At 51.1% G+C, this 20,092-nt stretch overlaps 7 protein-coding genes across 7 annotated transcripts; 3 read left to right on the top strand and 4 right to left on the bottom strand.

Annotated features, from left to right (window-relative positions):
• Positions 1–583: 583 nt before the first annotated feature.
• On the bottom strand, positions 584–2,886 carry MIND_00586200 (Serine/threonine-protein phosphatase; the record flags this gene model as incomplete). The annotated part of the gene is made up of 12 exons (XM_037362620.1): positions 584–839; positions 898–1,035; positions 1,087–1,261; positions 1,307–1,419; positions 1,470–1,698; positions 1,775–1,895; positions 1,947–2,092; positions 2,140–2,251; positions 2,297–2,395; positions 2,449–2,474; positions 2,526–2,730; positions 2,785–2,886. 12 exons carry the CDS (start codon positions 2,884–2,886, stop codon positions 584–586), a joined length of 1,722 nt encoding a protein of 573 aa, XP_037220541.1.
• Positions 2,887–3,830: 944 nt separating this feature from the next.
• On the bottom strand, positions 3,831–5,489 carry MIND_00586100 (Peroxidase; the record flags this gene model as incomplete). Its single annotated transcript, XM_037362619.1, has 13 exons — positions 3,831–3,843; positions 3,894–3,958; positions 4,010–4,182; positions 4,231–4,266; positions 4,317–4,326; positions 4,376–4,445; positions 4,493–4,573; positions 4,621–4,628; positions 4,682–4,718; positions 4,768–4,965; positions 5,012–5,135; positions 5,179–5,382; positions 5,429–5,489. The coding sequence occupies 13 exons, from the start codon at positions 5,487–5,489 to the stop codon at positions 3,831–3,833; spliced, it is 1,080 nt and encodes a 359-aa protein (XP_037220540.1).
• A 2,107-nt stretch (positions 5,490–7,596) lies between these two features.
• MIND_00586000 (NB-ARC domain-containing protein) lies at positions 7,597–11,299 on the bottom strand (the record flags this gene model as incomplete). The annotated part of the gene is made up of 11 exons (XM_037362618.1): positions 7,597–8,585; positions 8,631–8,753; positions 8,803–9,775; positions 9,821–10,285; positions 10,334–10,462; positions 10,508–10,646; positions 10,693–10,838; positions 10,887–11,062; positions 11,114–11,133; positions 11,186–11,217; positions 11,282–11,299. 11 exons carry the CDS (start codon positions 11,297–11,299, stop codon positions 7,597–7,599), a joined length of 3,210 nt encoding a protein of 1,069 aa, XP_037220539.1.
• Positions 11,300–11,473: 174 nt separating this feature from the next.
• On the top strand, positions 11,474–12,013 carry MIND_00585900 (Cytosine deaminase; the record flags this gene model as incomplete). The annotated part of the gene is made up of 3 exons (XM_037362617.1): positions 11,474–11,701; positions 11,745–11,939; positions 11,987–12,013. The coding sequence occupies exons 1-3, from the start codon at positions 11,486–11,488 to the stop codon at positions 12,011–12,013; spliced, it is 438 nt and encodes a 145-aa protein (XP_037220538.1). The 5' UTR covers positions 11,474–11,485.
• Positions 12,014–12,084: 71 nt separating this feature from the next.
• On the bottom strand, positions 12,085–13,183 carry MIND_00585800 (uncharacterized protein; the record flags this gene model as incomplete). The annotated part of the gene is made up of 6 exons (XM_037362616.1): positions 12,085–12,282; positions 12,332–12,517; positions 12,565–12,726; positions 12,771–12,874; positions 12,926–13,082; positions 13,130–13,183. The coding sequence occupies 6 exons, from the start codon at positions 13,181–13,183 to the stop codon at positions 12,085–12,087; spliced, it is 861 nt and encodes a 286-aa protein (XP_037220537.1).
• Positions 13,184–13,429: 246 nt separating this feature from the next.
• MIND_00585700 (uncharacterized protein) lies at positions 13,430–15,193 on the top strand (the record flags this gene model as incomplete). Its single annotated transcript, XM_037362615.1, has 2 exons — positions 13,430–14,990; positions 15,038–15,193. Exons 1-2 carry the CDS (start codon positions 13,647–13,649, stop codon positions 15,191–15,193), a joined length of 1,500 nt encoding a protein of 499 aa, XP_037220536.1. The 5' UTR covers positions 13,430–13,646.
• A 3,345-nt stretch (positions 15,194–18,538) lies between these two features.
• On the top strand, positions 18,539–19,754 carry MIND_00585600 (uncharacterized protein; the record flags this gene model as incomplete). Its single annotated transcript, XM_037362614.1, has 6 exons — positions 18,539–18,542; positions 18,592–18,738; positions 18,793–18,937; positions 18,984–19,096; positions 19,148–19,288; positions 19,336–19,754. The coding sequence occupies 6 exons, from the start codon at positions 18,539–18,541 to the stop codon at positions 19,752–19,754; spliced, it is 969 nt and encodes a 322-aa protein (XP_037220535.1).
• Positions 19,755–20,092: the final 338 nt, after the last annotated feature.

Below are 20,092 nucleotides of genomic sequence, written 5' to 3'. Positions count from 1 at the left end.
AAGTTAAATCGCGTTGGTGGCGCGAATCAGTAAATCGTTACTCAGTTCTCTAGTTTCCATCAGGCCTTCCAATCACGCAAGAACTAGAGAGAAGTGGGATATACTGGCCATCGAAAAACAATACTAGTAGTGACTTTCTTCAGAATTGAATCATTTTCAGCTGCCCACCATAAAATGACGCGTGTCTGGACGGAGCCTGGCATTCGATAAGTAGCAGAAGAAGGTTGAGTGGAAGATAAGAAGGCCAATCTCGATTCAGACACATATTTTGTTGACAGCACCAGTCGGAACAGCGATGGCTAGGTCCTATTCGGAGCAAAGGAGACTGGCGGATGGCAGTTCTGTTCTTGTACCTGCTCGTGCCTGTAAGTTGGCCTCCATCATCTGCGTCATTCACGAAACTCGAAAGCAATCAGAAACCACAAGGTAAGTCGCCTGAAAGAAGTTGATAACGTAAGCAAGGTCGTTGATGGGGCTCAAATTCCATTCAGCAAGCACTTAAAACAGTGGGATGTTCCTACATGTATTGATCACATACTTTACAGATATCCGGGCCCACGGACTTGATTCATTCACCAAACACCTAATCAGTCCATCTCTGCGGCTCCGCCTGCTCCCAAACTTCCTGGATCCTCCCCAGTGTTTCCTCAAGTCCCCGTCGTCGTGTACTTGGACTAGTCGTGGTCGTGCCCAAGCTCGTCCGCAGACTGGAGCCCGTCCGATCCACAGCCATACTGTCAGAAGAAGTGATCTTGCTCATCAAGACCCTCCTCCCCTCGGCAGACTTGACATCCACCAGTTCCGGCGGCATACGCTCGTTCTCGATGTCGACCTTGCGGCTGTTTGTACGGAGGACATGTCAAAGAGTAAAGGAGGCGAAAAAACAAGTCTACGCACGCTTCCTCGAAGGTCAAACCCGCTTCACTCTGCCCGAAGCCTTGGTCAAGCGGCAGCCCAAGGCCAGCGAGGGTTCCTGACGGAAGACGGCTCGAGCCCGTGATACTTTTGAGCTCGGAAACCTTCTCTGCTTCTTCGCTGTCGACAAGATTTATTGATAGGCTTAGCACTGGAACGAATAGAACTCACCGAAGTAGCGAAAACACCCGTGCCATCCTACCGACGGCCCGAATCTTGTTACGAATAACGTTTCGTCGCTGGACATCTGTTGGCGTCGTCGGTGAGTGTGAAGATGCTTGGTTGTCCTCTTCGAGTAGTTCTTCCTGAGTGCAGGTGTTCAGCACGGCCACTAGCATGTCGGTAACTGCAGCATGTTCTCAGCAGGATAACAGTGAAAAACTTCACATACTCTTCTCTCCGACGAAGGGCAGGCTCCACGTAAACACATCCATGAAGTTGGGCAGCCAAAACGGATGTGGACTGCAGCTGAATTGGAGAAGATTGACTCCATTGTTCTCATATCTGTCCCAAGCGTAAGGGTCAATAGGCAAAAGACCATCTAATACACATACTTGAATATTGCGCCTTTGTTGTTATGAAAGTCAAGGTAATTTGGTGCCGAGAACACGGTTATCACAGATGGAAACTTGGAACGGGGAATTTTGCGGTAAAGGCGGAATCTATTCAGAGTTATTCCAAACTTTGGAGCAAAACAGGACTTGCCCCGCAGCTTGTGGCTCGTGCGCTCTAATGATGCATAGCAATTTGTTCCGTTCCAAGAATGTAGAGACCGCATTGTAACTGCGAATGGGTCAGAAAAATTGTTGAGTCAAGGCAAGCAAGTGCCAGGGTGTGTACGTAAAATAATAAGAGCAACCTCGAACGTGGTTGTGGAGGAAGTTTTCGTCCGTTTTCCGGGTATCGAAGTTTTCGGCAGGATCCGCCCAAAGCAGGTCGCACATCAGCCCCCGAGTGGGAATCTCGCGGAAACGATCAATCTGAGTTAGTCAGTTTCGGCGAACTAAAAGAACTTGTGGAAGCCACCGGACTTTGTCTATATCATCGACTGTATCGAGCTCGGGCGATAAGCCCCCGTGAACACAGAAGAACTTCTTGTCGAGAATTGCTGCGAGGGGGAGAGCACAGAATGCGGCGGTACATGCGTCATAGAGGCGCTCAGAGTACTTGTGCTTGCCTTTAAGCTTGTGAATGAGAAATTGGACAAGCAATGAGGTGGCTCACACTCGAGCTTGAAGGTAAAATAGTCGGTCAAATGTCGGCATTCGTGGTTGCCGCGTAACATGAATAGTGTATCGGGATAGCAGATCTTAAGCGCCCAGAGATACAACACCGACTGGACCCCGTTAGGAAGTTACCAGTATATAATGAGGAAACGGACCTCGATGCTGAAATAGCCACGATCGACGTAGTCCCCCATGAAAAGGTATGTCGTGCGAGCGGGATCGCCACCATATTCGAACAGTTTCATAAGGTCATACTAAGGAGGGCGCATGAGCAGAATGAAAAGGAAGTGTGTCGAAACCAGCGCACAAATTGACCATGAATATCTCCACAAACTTTCAGGTCGTCAGTATTGAACGGAGAGCTGATGGAGAGTAGTATCGTACCTGTTGCGTGGCTCCCCAGAGTCAACACGTTGGGCTCTTTCTTCAAGACGAACGCCGCTTGCTCGACAATCCATAACGCTTGCTCTTCGCTCAGCCTCCCTTCGCGCAAGAAATGCTCTTTCAAAAAGACCACATTCGGCTTGCTTTGGTCCCCAGGTGCAAAGAACTGGTCGGCAGCTGGGATAGTGGACACTGGGGCCTGGACCTATACCGACATGTCATAAGCTCCTGCTGTATTTGTGGAACGGCTCACACACACCTGGCCCATAACTCGTTCTTTGGTGTTCACCGTCGTGCCGTCGTGCCAGAGATGCAATGTCGCGATAGAGTCAGACGACGTCTGTGTCGTTTCGCCGCTCATGGGGGCAGAGAAGAGAGCCTTCGATGGGGGGCATAGCTGTAAACGCGGGGTTGTTGCCTGTGCGTGATGATCACTTGCAAAAATGGGCTCTGCTTATGTGAGCCGAATCGCGGTCCCGTGACTGAGGCCACCCCACAAGCGCGTCGATCAATGACGCGGCGATGACCTTGCATTGGCGCTCCATACTTAACAGAACAAATGGGGTCCGATTTCCGCATACTTTGCCCATGTCACCTCCCACCATTCTTCGCCACTCCCGACTGGCCTCTGTCCGGGTCCGCCTGAGCTTGCATCCAGGATCATTAGCACATTGCCATGACGGTCCTCATCACTGGCAGATCGCTCGCCACTCACGTGCAGCACACTCGAAATCCAATTCAGACCAAACGAGTACCAAAGGAAACGGAAAGGAGGCAACGGGGATGGAAGAATATCGCACAATGAGCAAGAAGAACCCGTATCATGCGCCAGGGGAGGAAGAAAGATACGGCGGCAAGGAGCACTATCAGAAGGAGAAGGGGGAAAATCCACAGGAGACGAGCACCAGCAACCAAGGACCCGCAGGTACTGAGAGCGGTGGGAGAAAACCAGAGAGGAGGTAGCTGCACCTGCCAGCCTGCCGCCAGGGTTAAGACTGCATCTGTGAGTTCCAGCTTCAGAAAACCTACACTCCAGTTCTTACATTGAAGTGGAAGAAATACGGGCGAGCCTTGCAGAAAGGTGGCAAATACTAAGCTTTTGAACTCTTGTATTTTAACGTTCCAAACCGTGACTTCAAGTTGAACAAATGACAACTTGTTTCCGTTTAGATTTGACCAGTTCAAGCTGGCTGCTGAGAAGCTCCGTTGTTTCTTCTGACGATGTATGTATTTTTTTTCGCTATAGACCAACAGATAATGATTCGACTATATCTCCCTGAAATTCGTCTAAATACCACCAATAATTTACGAGGGAGGACTGAAAGAAGGCCTCAACATTGGAGAAGAAAGAGCAGCAGATCGACGTACACTGGGGCAACGGAGGTGGCTGGGCCGGGGTCGGCAGTGAGGACTGGGAAGGGGCTGATGTTGCACTAATTCACGAGTCAGAAGTCGGACAGAAAGCTTCTGATGGGCCAACTCACAGCAGGCTGGACATCCCTCATGGTCTTTCCGGCGGGAAGATGCGGCTTTCCGACGAGGGGCTTGGGCACTGGGATGACGTCGGAGCAGTCGATCATCTTGTTGGTGTTCTGTCCGATGACGGCCATCTTCGCCATAGCAGCCTTGAAGGCGGATGTCATGCGCGACTGGCTGGCTGTACGTATAATGAGACCTTTGTCTCTGAGTGAATGAATAGACGCACCGGCGAAAGACTGGAAAGTGCAAGCCGTGCGGGGGTCTGGAGAGGAGAGTTAGCCATGCCGACACTGATATGACCAATCTACTGACCACGCGAGAGCTAAAAACAATCTATGAGTGCGCGCTAGATGGAGAACAACAAGACTTACTTCGAAGTCGGAGTTGAGACGGATCTCTCCCTTGAGTGGCGACATGACCTCTCCTTCGTTTCCGGCAGTCCTGTATTTAGTCAGACAAACTCTTGAGCTATAACATCAACAGCATACCCCGGGAAGAGAGTGCCCTTGAGCTGGGTCTCGATGAAGAACTGAGTGTCAAAGATAGACGGAGTGGATGAGAATGGGGTGCTGAACAGCAGAGTTAGCGCAATCAAAGAGGAGAAGACTGCAAGTACCCAGGAATCTGCGAATGTCTGGTATGAGTATACTATTCACCGTAGATGCTAAGAGGCCTACCGTCGGGTCAACCAGATCAGCAGCTGCGATGGTGTGTCTAAAAGGCGAGTCAATACCGCCGATCACGCTATATCGGATGGACGAACGAAGCCAACAAAGCTACGATTTCAGCCGGAGAGAAGTTGACCTCCTTAAAGCGCTGTATAATCTTGTCAAGCGAATCTTGGGGTTCAGGGACGAGACCGATAGGCGAGGCAGCTTTGGCCACTGGACGACCCATGAGGAATTGGAGACGTGGTGCTCCAGGGCAGTTGCTGACTGCTACGGCACCGGCCAATTGGATACTACAAGCACATTAGCATTGGTTTGCGACGAGAAAGTGGTGCCAACAAGTCTCCGGGAGTAAGGGTCGCGTTGTACTTCTGAATGAAGGGAGTTTGAGCATCGACGATGTCGTCAATACCAGCGTTCGCGGGGAAGTTGACCTCGGTGTCGGCAAAGGTGAAAATGGAGCCTGGAAAAGTTAGACAATAGTTGTGAACATAGAATAGATTTACCGTCAGCTCCTCCACCGCCAAGAGTCGGAGAGAACCCAATGGCGTCGTGGAAGGTCAGGCGGAGAGACTCATGGGTCTCCTCACCGCACTCCCCGCCGTCAAAAAGATTGGTGATGAGGTCGTCGACGATGGGGAACAAGGCGCAGCACTGAGCATGGGCTGTAACCTGACCGGTTGCACAGGTGACACGCTTGGTGAGCGCGGCTAGAAGTGTATCAGCACATTGGGAAAGGTGGAGCGCGAGTCAAACCATTGGCAACGCGGAGAGAAGCAGCGAGGAGGACGATGCTAGAGAGAGTCTTGAAAGCCATTTGTAACCGGGGGGTGCAGGTAAGAGATGCCTCAGCCTGAGGTTGTGCTTCGAGGTTGCCTCAGCTTTTATACTGTTTGGTGCCCTAACAAGACACATCCTCAACCTCTTGTCCAAGCATCGGTTTAGAGGAGTGCCCGAGTTAACCGTGCAGTTCAGCTCGAGTCCTGAGAGAAACACATTCGCTACCGCTGGGACGGTGCTGGCCGATTTGCGAGATGAGAAAAGCAAAAGGTACAGAAAAAGAGGCATTGTCATATTCGGAAACCGGGAAATGTGTACTTGTGGGAATTCTCAGAAAAGGGGGAGTCGTGAAAGGGTGGATTGGATGTTATTTTCGGTTCCGGCCGCCATATTCGAGGCATGCAAGGCACTGCCAATCATTGTTCGTGGTGGGTCAATGCGCACAGTCGACACATGTGTAAGGTTGGGTGTGGGACATTTCAAGAGAGTCGGTGTGTAAGCTCTTGGGAAGCCATCGGAGAGTGGCATTGTGGTAAAAGGAAGTAGCTTGGTGATGTGACTTGGATGTGACGCTGACTCAATCGGATGTGACCTGGTGACTCCTCTACCCAAAAATTACGCAAGTCGAGAGAGGTACAGAGGTGAAACGAGATCGAGGGCTATACTCATTTTGTTCTTGAATTCACAACGTTTCAGCCAATCTAGCTCTATTTTCTATCTCCGAGTTCTAAGCATGAATCTGATGATGATGGAGGGTGAGTGTTTTCGCATGCGGTTCGACCAGCGGTCACTCACTTTGCCTATCGCTCCGGAGTATATCCGATACGATTTTAAGCTGCAGCCATGCGAGTGGCACTCTCACACTGGGAATATTGCGCGAAGCCAAATTCGACGATGATTGAGATAACACAACGACCATGCGCTATCCGTTACTAGTATCCAACTCATCTCCGCCTCGTTTTCAGAATTAATATCTACCGCTTGAGCGGCATTTATAGCCCATGACGGCGACTGTGCCCCAGAAGCATTGACCTCGAGACTACCTCCGTCTCGAGGTTGCCGCCGGCGTTAGCTTTCTCGGCGGAAGCGTCTCCTTCTCATCAAGCAACGCAAGCCTAAACCCACGGTCATTCGCACGCTCTTTCTAGTTGGCACGAGAGCTCTTGTCTTCTCGCGGTCCATCCCCTTACGAATCACATCGAATCCAACTGTCCGCTACTAGTACCATGCCGAATTTCTCCAGGTTCTTATGCAAACCGCAGCGTTTTCATTGGAAGATCCATTTGTTCTGTTACTAATCCTTTCTAGTTCCCCGCTCCGCATCGAGTCGCAATTATGATTCGAATTTCCACCAGCTCGCGCGTCGGTGTTTGACTCCAAAAATCGGGATCTGGGCGCCAGTAGTCGGGGACGGCGACGGGAATACGGCCTCTGAACAGGCGGTCGGCGTGGTATGACGGAATATGGTTAAGCCCTCTAGCTCGAACGGTGTGCTTGAATTATCTTGCACTATTTATTGCATTCACCTAACACCGGCGCACAGTCGGATGCGTGGACCGTGGTTTATGCCGGCGCCGATGCAAAATCAAACAGAAAGCGTCGACCTTGTCTTGGCTACCAGTGCAGTGCAAGTCCTCCTCTTGGCATTTCATTATCCACCAATCTCTAGTCGGAGATGAGTGGTGAACCCGGATCCGAAAATGAGGCACCCGAGTCCTCCAGAAATCCCACCCCATTTTCAAATTGCATCGAAGGAATTCCACAGTCGCACGAATACTTGTGTGTCTCTCGCGTCCGAGACGCTGCCGAAAAATGTGGGTATTTTCCTTGAATTTCTTTCGCTGGATTGTCATCGCTTACATTTTTCCCGGTCCCGTCTACAGCTTGTATCATTGTACTCAGCAGTAACTCGAGATTGAACACCGCACGGCCAGGATTCCAGGTCATGAGAGTTTAAGCCTTGTTTTAACCGCCAGTAGCTAGTTCTTGTGAATATTTTTTCGCGCGTGTGGCCGTCTGCGTCGAAGTAAGGACTCCTCGTTCTCCGGGACGCTCAGCAACCCTTTCCAACTATCTCAGGTGTTCTGCTCAGTCAAGACTATTCCTCCAACGAAAAGGCTGATATGTTAAACACAATGCTCTTGTCACTTTCCACGACTTTCCTGCACTAATTTTGCTACTCGTGCGACATCTCCCTTTCTCCTAGACCTCGCAAACAATGGGATCGACTCGCTGAGCAAGGTCATCTGTCCCTCTTTATCATTTTGATATTTTCGGACCTGCGCGAGCTGGACGAGACAGTCTGCCCGCCAGCGATGCACATCCATAACGGTTAACTGTTCCAGCGCGAGCTCGAGCAGCACACGTGCTGATTGATAGTTTTCATTGGCCACGAAGACCTTGCCAAGACATCGAAGGGCCTGTATCTTGCCGAACTTGTCTTGGATTCGAAAAGTAAATGCAAGGGCAATTATTGACCACCTGAAGGCAGAGTCAAGGGAGCCCAAACGGAAGTCCCAATCACCCAAACGCAATGCACAAGCCACCGAGGACTCGTTCGATGTCCCGTCGAGTTTGGAGAACGACTGCCGCAAAAGATGGTGAGCGTCGCCCAGGTCACCTTGGAATAATTTGAGTTCGCCGACAATCATGTCCAGAAACACGAATCCGATAGGTGCAACTTGTGTTGTTCTGAGATGGTGTCGCATTTCTTCCACCCGTCGCGCAATGTCCTCCGGGTCTTCTTCCAGTTCAATGTCCAATAGAGCAATGTTCATGTCCGTGAAGATGCGAGACAATGTTGGCGGGTGGCGGGGGTCGCGCGGGGGCATGCTGTCCTGTAATATGAGGCGCGCTTCCAGATATTCGGTCTTGAGACTGTGTAAGACGGACAAAATGCTCTGGGCCTTGACATGGGGCTGCATCCCAAACACCTCGCTGCCCTCAAAGAAAGCCAAGGAGTCTTCCAAATAACGAGAGGCTTGCGCAAAATGGCCCAAGCCCATAGCACTGCGACCCAGGACAGACAAGGTTACGGCGACGGGTGTATTATTGTGGGGTCCCACAATCGGCGAAATTTCGAGTGCGTATTGATACGCTCGCTCGGCGGCGTCTTTAGCTTTCTGAGCGTCTTCTGCCATCATGAGATCGTGGGACAGAGCTGTGAGATGTCGCCAACTCAGTGGGGTAGCATAAGGTATGGAAGTGATCGTATCGACAGCAAGTTGGCGGAATTCAATAGTTTTACGGAAGTTATTGCGGTACACTTGGTAGTGATTGGCGACACGAGCATACCATCGAGCTGTTGAACAAGGTCAGTCCTGGAGCTATTTGTCGAGATAATGACTAACCCCGTTCAAAAGCGCCCTTGTCTTGAAAGTACTCGTTACCCTCTGCAATGATAGCCTCCATTTCGACCGCAGAATATTGTTCGTGCCCCATCACAGCATGGAGATATGGGATGTAGACTGGATGGTGACGCCAGTACTTGATTCGCTCCTGCATTAGCTTGGTCCATGGCACTCCTTTTGGGTGATTTGACACTCGCACGAACTCTTCTATCCATAGAGCTGCTCTCAGAGCATCAGCCTCTCGTTCGGTTCCTGTGTTTTCTTTTGACTCCAGCTCTTCCACAGTGAGGCTCCGCAGACTTTGCATATTTGCAGTGATCTGCGACACGATCATTGGGGACAGCCGTAAGTTATCGAAGTTGTTCCAAAGCTCGAGCAGTTTGTGCAGGTAGAGCCATATGGCGGTCCGCATTTGACGAGGAGGAGGATATGCTGCAGCCACGAACTCTCGAACCGGCACGAGAAGCTTTAGTCTTCTATCCGCAGCCATGAAAGCCAGGGCTGTCCGAAGTAGAACAGCCTTAACGGCAAGAATATTTGGAATCACGCCGGACAGGGCCTGCGTAAGCTCGACATCTGCCAGGCCATCGGGAAGAGCGGCAAGCAGACTGAGAAGTTCGAGGGCTTCGTCGGTCATACGCGGGCTTGTGAGAGACAACCCAATCGAGATGTCCAGACTTGAACGTTTGTCGTATCCATCGGACAGGGCAAGTGTTTTGGTTTGACGCCATCGAGCAAGCGTTGCAGCACATCCCTCGTCGGCTGCGGCGCTTGAGATGAGGGTGATGGCTAGTGGTAGGTTCCCCGTGCATTCTAAAAGGTCATGAATAGTTGATGACTCATCGTCCTCCGGTTCATCCGCAATATCGAGGAAGGTTTTGAGCGCCGCTGAGTTCGAGATAGGCAATAGCGGGGGTAGAAATGGGCGAGTCCATTGAATGCCTCCAGGTCGCTCGGCGCCACGCATTGTGACCTTCACAACATCAGTTTTAGAGAAGGTAAAATCCAAAATACGCACAATGATTGAGAGGTTCCTGAGGTCTGCCAATTGCCCTAATAGCTTTTCGACACCATTGCGCTCATCGACAGCCTCCCATGGTGTTTCGAAGTTATCCAACACCAACAATGATTTAGCGTAGTCGAGACATTGCAAAACGCGTTTGATTCGGCTGGTTCGCTCGATGCCAATGTGGGAAGCAATCTCGGCGAGAAGCTCTTGCGTCGTCATGACCGCTTGGCATGGAACGAAGTATATCTGGCCCTCAGGAAAGAGGGATGCCACTTCAGGGTGGTGTAGGACAGCGGTAACAAGTGTCGTTTTGCCCATACCACCAGTTCCTAGAATTGCAACTCGGGCAGCACAATCTTCTCCTAGAGTCGTCAAGATGGCCTCAAGTTCCGATTCACGACCATGGAATATCTGCGGTGGAGGTGGAAGAACACTGAGTGAAAGGGAACTGCTACTCGTTAACGTGGAGTTGATCTGCATGTTTGGATCAGGTCATGGTCAAGACAAGAGGCAGAGACGAACCAAAGAAGACGTATCCGAGTGGGTCAAAGACGGATTTTCCGCAAGTAGCGCGAGAAGCTGGTTATGGTACTCCTGCGTTTCCATCTCGATTCTGGCGATACCGTCGAGGTTCATACGGGCGCAATGACTCTGTGACTAGTTAGATAGGGAGATCGCTCAGGAATAGGTGCATACAGTAAATGATTCCAAAGATTGCTGGAGCTCAGCTTTACACGATTGCAACTGGGCCGACCGTTCGCTTTGCTTGAAAAACTGTTTCACTCTCCCCATCTTCTGCTGCTCGTTTAATACTCTCACGATCCGTTGGAGGATTCTGCACAATTGAGCTTCAGTTGTCTGACAGAAGAAAAAGAACATACTCAGTAAACTTGGCTACGTCAAAGAGTATTGCGGGCGAAAGACTCCCGTCCACTTGATCGATATTGGTGAGCTGGATAATACAGCAAAGGATGTTGTGGACTCGTTCGACAACCAATGCCATCTCCGCTTTCTGTGTTTTACTCGCCTACAGGGTCATGAGTGATTCCAGCGGAACTCGGCGCTGATCACCTACTTCTAGGGCAGAGGCAATGGTGAGGCCATAGGTCGCAGTGATACCCAGCACAGGCATTTTCCATGCATTTGCGATTTCCTTGAGAGTCGAAGCAGCGAGGGTTGTGTATTGCCAGATGTTTTTGGAGTGGGTGGTAGTCATGAGTTGGGCTGAAATTGTGTATGCCTTCGGGACGGCTTATTAGAAGATGACGGAATAGCGCTCAAGGCCTCTCTCGCCGGGCCCACGGTCGGTATGTTGCGAATCTCTGTCAATAACGTTGGTGAAAAAAAAAGAAAAACTCGGCTAGCGTCACGCACCTCCCCCCCCTGGCTGGGACTTCGCGTCTAGCCTGCGTGGATAGTCCAGTCGGCAGTTTTGCTAGACCATATGTCTTCGGCAATATCCATGCTGACTCCCGTTTTTGGTCTCATTGACCCAAGTCCGCCCGAGGTTGAATACAGATGCCGTATTTGCCTTCTTCTGGTGGGGTGGATTAATGAGTTTTCTGCAAGGTGGCTTAGCGATTAGCTTACAGATGCTCTTCTCGTTTTGCACTGGTCAAGTGGGGAAGGAGCAAGATCAACGTTTCCAAAACAGGCAATAGGTGCTCCCATCCTATGGCCAACATCCACAATGCATACCAAGAGGCCCTCCAGGGATACCAAGAAGGTGGAATTCCAATTGGCTCGATCCTCGTGGATGGTAGTGGCCAGATTATCGGACGTGGTCACAACCAGCGAATTCAACGCGGTTCCGCAACATTACATGCAGAAATCTCAGCCCTCGAAGACGCCGGACGGCTGAAAGCGAGTGTATATCGCGACTGCACATTGGTGCGTAACGCAAGCACTTATCACCATGTCTTATTTTTCCTAGTATACGACTTTAAGTCCTTGCAGCATGTGTACTGGCGCTATTCTGCTCTACAAGATTCCTCGCGTAGTGGTCGGAGAAAATATCAACTTTCTTGGCAGCGAAGATCTTTTGCGCTCACAAGGCGTGGAAGTGACCGTCGTGGACGACGAAGAATGTAAAGAACTGATGAGTAAGTTCATTCGGGAGCGGCCAGAGGTGTGTTCAAGCTTCGAAATGCCTTGTCTAGAACTTAGTAGGTGTAGGAATGGAACGAAGACATCGGAGAATGAGTGTAGCGAGACCAATTCAGGTATTTCTCTCTACGAAATCTCAGCACGTTCAGACACGAAAGCAGATGTGTTCATGGAAGACTTGCTACGTTTATTGTCAGCCCTCCAATTGCCCATTCATAAACACCAAGGAACACAGCCCCACCAGCTGATATCCATATTGTTCTGGGCAAAACACCCGCAAACAATGCACTGGGTCCCTCGTTGACGTAAATGGAGCGAAATCGAGTAGCAATGGAAGGCATAGTAGTAGATTGAGCACCCAGAGCCTGTTGAACGTCAGGAAGCGATCTCGTCGAAATGAATTTGATGACTAACGCGCATATCAAGCATAACCCGCGTCTTGAGCACATCCAGAGGAGTAGTGGTCGCTGCCGCTATCCCGCCCGCGATACTACCACAGACGGCTGCTTCGTGTGGGTAGAGTGGTTTCCGGCGTGTGTAGACGGAAAGTCTGGTTTTGAGAAGCTCGTAGAGAGGGAACTGGATAGATGTGAATGGAATCTGTGCTTAAGATGAGCAACGGACCACGGATGGAATGCAAGTAACACCTCGCGCATTATTGTAGTTCCAAACCCACGATACAGCCCATGGAAGCCGTCAGAGGCGAGCACGTGTCGCGCTGCAGAGAGAGAAGATTGCCCAGGACCATATATTGACGTTTGAGCGCGTGTCTTTATGACCTCGGTGGGCACACGGACCAGACACGCAGCCTATATGATGAGCAAACTGACAGCCACAGGTAGGGCTGACTAACTACTTCGCCGAGAGATGCGGAGCATACATGGGTTACTGACACCATGCTTTCAGGCAGCGGAGAGTGCTGCTTCAAGGTATCGTATGTGGCGAAGAAAACCGCCGCTGAGGATATAAAAATTAGACTTCGAAAAGAGTCCACAGACAAGGGCGTACCTCCTGGAGCGCTACCCACACCGACGCTCCCAACACCCTTGTATATTCCTCTGAACCCACCAGCCTGCACAAATCCTTGCGGTGCTTGCAGTCGCGTCTTGAGCGTGTCTATCGGGAAAAAGAGCAGATCGACGGTTGTGCCTGCAAGTCCACCTGCCTAGACGTGTTCACGGGCTAGAATATATCAAGCCGAACTGAGCGTACGGCGAGGGACTGCCAGAAAACTGGTCGTGGGTTCAGAGACGACGATGTGGTCATTCACCAAAAGTAAGTGTCACGGTCACGAGATATATTTATTTGAATATTTCCAGGATTCACGCAAGCTTCAAAAAACCGCCTTTATCATCCGTGATAGTCCCCTGCGGCCACGATCATTTCAAAGTCCCCTGCGCGCTGCTATTACTGATCACTTGCTCAAGTGTTAGAGCGGGAGTAACTTTTCCAGTCAAAAAACGATGGTCTTGTTAAGCGGCTTACATAACTTAAGCCTGCGTAGCAAAAAGGCTAATAACTCCAACCCAGTTTGCTTCCACAGCCTGGTGCTATTACTTGACTCAACGGCTTGTCAGATATTGAAGTGTCACGCAGGTCACGGTCGACCTTGGTCGACGTCAGACACTCTCCCCTTAGGCAAAGCGTTGCCTATGCCATTCTACTAAACATCGCCATACTTCGATACGGCCCTTACGCAACTCGTTTGTCTACTCCGAACTATATCGTTATGCCCGGCGGAGTCGTTTTACCACACTCAGCTTTATGCGTTGTGAACGATCGTCTCAGTCTGGTAGATCAGGCTTGTTCTGGATCTTGCCCGTTTTCTTCGAGCCTCCAGCAGGACCCACCCCATGACGGAGACGACCCCATATTCTTCTTACATGTCCTCCGTCATACACCCGGGATCGCACCGCCAGCAGCAAATGCGACCGACCTTTTCGATGCCCTCGACACAATAGCGGTCACGCTCCGTGGCGAGACAGATGATTTGGGGTTCTTGCGGGAGTTCTTTGGGCCAGAATCTGTGTTCTGGGATGCGAAAGAGCACTTGTTTGGCGTCACGTCAACTCGACGGGAGCGTTTTTTTGACTGCGTGTGGCCACGAATTGTCGATATCGCGTTGAATTTGCCAAACCTGTTTCCGAGCGGTCACGCTCCAACGCTGGTCTCTGTCGAAAAAATCCACTTGACGAGACAACAAACTGCCTGTCTCGTTGCACACCAGTTTCTTTGCACGCTTCCTCGTGCTGGTGGTAAGGCTTACGAGGAGCTGGATTCCATGGATCTGCACATCTGGTTTTCAAGAGACCAACCTCACCCGTATGCGGTTCAGGCTTACCTAACTGCATTGATCGTCTTTCTCGAAAGAACAGTAATGGAAGAGGATGTGGACAGAGACACTACATTCACTCTTACTGGCCCCTTCGCACCCTCAGACTCAACCCGAAACCGGAGTTTTTGTCCCGTCGAACTTGACGTCCGTGGCCACGACGCTATAGTTATCTCCCCGCAGTCTGTCGGCCTCCAATACTCCGCTGACGTTGGTGCCTCCAATGCATGCGTCATTTCAGCTAATAAACATCCTGGCTTCGGTAGAACGGCGTCTCAAGAGGAAATGCATGTCGGGTGTTCGCCAGCGAGTTGGGTACTCAAACTTGTTATGCCTACCTCTGGCTTGCCCGACGACCAAGCGTTGGTTGTCGAAGGATGCGAGTTGATTGTGGAGATGACTGGTTTCTCTCGTTCAGCGCGACTCTCTGGGATCTCCTTGAGCGAGAACAAGTGGTCGTCGAGAACAATGCTGTTTATGGACGCCCTGCCCTTCGACGCTTACGACACAACCACATCCACAGCGATTATACCGGACCTGCTGCCAGGAAACGTTGAGCGCGAGTTCAAGAAGGCGTGTGCGGCGTTCAATTCGGCTCCTTATGATCAGATCATAACTGGTCACTGGGGCTGCGGCTCGTTCGCAGGGAATAAACCGGTCAAGGCTATCATCCAATGGTGTGCAGCGAGCATGTCGGGTATTGGTCGACTCAAATTCATTTGTTGGCCTGGGGAAGATGAAGTAGGTGTGCTTTCAACAAAGAGATGGTTTACTCATCGAACAACCAGTCGTTTCCCGATGAATTTTCTGGGTTTATTGAGTTGGTGGCTAACGGTGGCTATACTGTGGCAAATCTATTGGATGTGTTGCTGAAACTGCGCACCGATGACGAGCCTGCTCGTCACAAGTCACACTTTGTCACCCAGTTTGATTTCCTATTTTAGTTTCCACTTCCTTTTCTAGTTGCCATTTCCTACCTTAGTTTCCATTCCCTATCTTTCCTGACTTTGTTGCTCATTTTCCATTTGATTTTAGTTTCTATTTCATTTAGCCCTTATTTATCTAGTCTATAAAAGCCTGTCCATAGCTAGTAGTTATCATCATCCTCCCCAGTGCTTCCCCTCTCAGTCTTTCCCTTCTGAGTTTGAGTTCTCTTTTGAGTTCTTGAGTTCTTGGTGTTGAGTTTCCTGAGGAGTTTGTTAGCTCTGAAGGCACTTGCACACTTAGTCCTTGTTTGTCTTTTGGCAAGCAAGCACGTCATTTTGGAGCCCACCGCGAGGGGTCTTCAAAACAGCTTCCGAAACTCCTCACTGTTCACCGGACCAACCAAGCCTCCGAACTGTACATTCCGCCGACTACTACAAACTGTACAAATACTCGTCACCTTCCTAAGCCTCAGCCCGACGTCCGCATTTCCCTCCTTCCTGCCACAATCTCCGTCGCGGCGCCCAGCACGCTTTCACCCGCCCGCGATACCAGTACTGCTGAGACCCGATCCCGCTGTCGCACTCCGTTGGTCCGTTTGAGGCAATCCAGCTGCTGTTTTTCGTTTGTCTCGACCTATCTCTCCGGCGCGACCTGTTTGCGCTACTAAGTGGAACACTTGCGAAGGCAAGTGTGATGTCTTGTGACGAGCGGGAGAAGGCAGCTGTCAAGATCTCGTGACTCGCCTCTCCTTGACAGCTGCCTCCATCCTCGACTCCCTACTTCACTTTCTTTTGGTGTGAAGCTGAATCGAAGCGAGAGAGCAAGAGACAAGCCTGGCCCTGAAACAAAGGCCCACTTGACGACGACACACCTTGGTAGTTTCACCACGCCGCGCAGGGTGTTTCCGATCCCCTCCAACACTGCATCCTCCTCGATTTCGGCATACAATTCCCGCCAGCTGCTGCACACGCCGCGACGCGACCCGCACGCCCCGTTGGTAGCCTAGACCACCTCCACCCGACTCGCATTTCCGCCATAGGGTTGGCTGCACCACCAGCACTCCCCAGCGTTGACCAACTCTCGAGAAACCCCGTCCTTCATCCCCTTGCGTCGTCCGTGCTTGCCCTTCCTCACCCAGCCGCACATTGCTGCCCTGTGGCGACATTTACGCCGGCCTGCCGTCGTTGCTTCACCAGAGCCGCCGTCTCCGTCCCAAACTCGCGCCCCCATGGTGACAAGTACTCGTCTGCGCTGCCCAGGTTGCCCAGTCCGCGTTTCCGCCCGGAAAGCCGCCCGTCCAGTCGCGTTTCTGTCCGAGCCCCACCCAGAAAACTGTGCTGTATTGACGACGAGTGCGGCAAGCACTCACCGGCGTCGAGAACCCACTAGCCTTCATCTCTGCTCCGGTTTTGCCCTCCTTGCATCTACGCGCCGCCTGGTATTGCTCCTCCACCGACCACGCTCACGCGTTTCTGTCGTAGGCGCCCATAGACGTCCTCTGTGGCTGCAACGGGTCAGAACAAGTCGTTACACATCCACGAGCACTCACCAGCGTCGACTTTCGTTCGAAAACCTCCCCCACCGGCCGCCACACTCGCGTTTCGTCCCAGTCGTCCAGAAAAAGGGTTAGCTGCGCCCACAACAAGCCGCTACGCGTCGAGAGCACTCACCACCAGTCCCTCGCTCGCAAAACCCCCCGCGCTCGCATCGCCACCCATTCCTGCCCTCCCGACCCCTCTGCATCGCCCGTTGCCGCAGTCCAGCCCTTTGCCGACTCCCAGAGCTTTCCCTGCCCTTATTTGCCGCGAAAAATCGTGCTTGCTGGCGGCGAGGATGGAAGACAAAAGCAAAATGAAGAGATGTGACCGATGCGTGACGCCGTCCAATACAGCCCGCCCGGAGCTTGACCGGACCGAAGGCCGAAGCTGTGCAAGCAAACACTCCGCCTCCACATCCCACGACTATCCCCGAGCTGCGCCGGGCGACAAGCGATGCTTTAGCAACGGACTCACGCCGCGGTGCTACTCCCCGCTACCCCTGATGATGAATTATTCCCGATGCGAACTATACCTGCTGAATTGCCTGTGAGAAATATGATTCTCCACCCTGCGCTGCGACCTTCCCTGCATAAGTTTAAGAAACCTGAGCTGCTTACCCTGCGATCCACGAATTACCCACGCTGCTGATTGAACTTGAACTGAGAGCCCACCCGATATTGTTGCCTGCCTGCCACATTCCCCCCCGAGACGCTGTTTTACGCTGCTGAATTGCTCCCGCCACCACCGCCTTCTACACTTTTGACCGCTTGGCAACTGCTTCTGATCCGGATCAACCTTCTGAACTACATTTCCGCTGTTGCCCTGATTCGCAGGCCCATGTTTGCCTGGTCAGGCAGTGGTGTAGTTGCCTTAGGACTTCCTTTTTGGAAAGTTGCCAGACTTGATGAAGTCTATTGACACTCTCCCCCATTTCTGTTTCACTTTTTACTTTTCTGATTTATTCCTTCAAGTTGTTAGTGTTCTCTTTCCAGTGAGTGACTGGGGACAGTCACTTTTTGAGTTGAGAGGAGGTGACGAGCCTGCTCGTCACAAGTCACACTTTGTCACCCAGTTTGATTTCCTATTTTAGTTTCCACTTCCTTTTCTAGTTGCCATTTCCTACCTTAGTTTCCATTCCCTATCTTTCCTGACTTTGTTGCTCATTTTCCATTTGATTTTAGTTTCTATTTCATTTAGCCCTTATTTATCTAGTCTATAAAAGCCTGTCCATAGCTAGTAGTTATCATCATCCTCCCCAGTGCTTCCCCTCTCAGTCTTTCCCTTCTGAGTTTGAGTTCTCTTTTGAGTTCTTGAGTTCTTGGTGTTGAGTTTCCTGAGGAGTTTGTTAGCTCTGAAGGCACTTGCACACTTAGTCCTTGTTTGTCTTTTGGCAAGCAAGCACGTCACCGAAAATGTCCAGAATGGGCGGGAAGCGCTTTTCCGAGAGGTTTTACGCAAATTGGGCCATGATTAGACTGTGATCACAGCGGTTCCTGAAACAGCCGCCAACGCTTTCTTTTCCTGCCTTCATTTTGGTCCACTCGCAACGGAGATCTTCTGCGGAAGGCACTGCTTCCGAGGCATCCGAATAGCCATCGATTTGGTCCGACGGCGGTAGACGGTTTTGTCTACTGCGCCGTAACCGTTATCGGAAGAGCAAGTCAGCAACAAGATGTCATCTCTTCAAATCGGCCGCCAATCCGGCAAATCGGTATGGGGGTTGTTGGCAGAATATCGTTGTTAAAAGAACACATTGCGGCCAGTGGTTGAGCACCATTTCTCTTCACGTTCACCTCCTTTCTTCCTACTTTTGTCTTTCTTGTCATGGGTCGGTTTGGCATTCCGCCTCGTCTTACTTAACTCAATGTCTCTACTAGCCATCCCAATGATTCCAGTGGATCTCGTTATTCGCAAACTTGAACGGCCGCTGAACTCGACCATCTCTGTTGCCGAAGACTCATACGGATATATACCGTCAGAGTCCATTGCCATCATCTTTATTGCCCTGTTCGGAATCAGCACAGGTCTGTTCAAGTTTGCAACCTTCGTATCTCAACACGGCTTAATCTGTGACCCAGCCCTGCATACCGCCCAAGCCGCCTATTTCCGCACGTGGTGGTTGATACCAACAGCCGTCCTTTGTGGCATTGGCGAGCTTATTGGATGGGGCGCCCGGCTTTGGAGTGCAGTTTCACCAAATGCTGACATTCCATTCAAGATGCAGTCAGTCAAGCCAACTTTCTAATGTTTCCATGCTCAATTTGCTTAGGATCTCTGCAACAATCATTTCTCCTACTCCGCTGCTTGCCGCAAGTTTCATTATATTCTCGCGTATCATCGCACGACTTGGGCCTGGCTATTCTTTAATTCCTCCTCGTTGGTGTGCGTCATATCAGCCCGTATTCCTCCATACTTCTGCTCACGACGACTTAGATGCCTGGTTTTTTGTGTCGTGTGATGTCATTGCGCTTGTCGTCCAAGGCGTCGGAGGCGGTCTTGCTGCTTCGGCGGACGATCATGCGGGTGCTCAGCGCGGTGCCAACATCATGCTTGGCGGCATTGGCTTTCAGTTTGGTACGTGTTCTTTGCTTTCGTCAGACCAAAACTGACCTGTAATTTAGCCGTTATTATCATTTTCAGTATCCTGGTAACCGACTTTCTGATTCGGTACTTCTACAAAGCGCCATGGCGTGCCGCGGCTCTTGAGGGTAGTATCTCCGGTCTGACACGTGGCACTCTTACTCGACCTCTGGCCACGATCCTTTCTGCACTTATCTTCTCGACAATCGTTCTGTTTATCCGCTCCGTTTACCGCACGATCGAGCTGGCAGGTGGCTGGGACGGAAGGATCATTCACACTCAGCTCTATTTCAACGTCCTTGACGGTGCCATGGTTGTGCTGGCGATATTCACCTGGAACTTTGTCCATCCAGGCTGGTTCTTATCAGAGTCACTTGCCGAGGAGCAGCGCAGGACGGAGGAGCAGAAGGGACTGTTCATGGCGATGGAGAGTAGGAGCAGGGGGACGTCTCCGGTTTAGATAGCTATGAACATCGTGGTTGTGATTCTTTTCTGACGGACTTGGTGTAATTAAGTAGTATAAGAAACGATGGTATCCAACTTTCCAATATATATAGAAGTTAACGACCGGCGGAAAAATTATGAACACGACAACTCGCAACTGAGTCTCACTCACTCAATGCCGATGTCTCTACCAGTACCATAAAAATCTCTCATCCTAATCGGTCTTGATTCCGCACGGAAGTGACGATCACGCCACCGTGTTTTGACCAAATTTACTGCGAAAATTCAGCTGACACGAAGATCACCGTCGGAGGCGGTTCCGCGGCTGCGGTCATTACTTATTGGAGGCCAAGA

Source organism: Mycena indigotica (genome assembly GCF_014461135.1).
Source record: "Mycena indigotica strain 171206Taipei chromosome Unknown Mind.scaff0005, whole genome shotgun sequence".
NCBI classification, from domain to species: domain Eukaryota; kingdom Fungi; phylum Basidiomycota; class Agaricomycetes; order Agaricales; family Mycenaceae; genus Mycena; species Mycena indigotica.
This window is presented reverse-complemented; position numbering and strand designations above follow the sequence as displayed.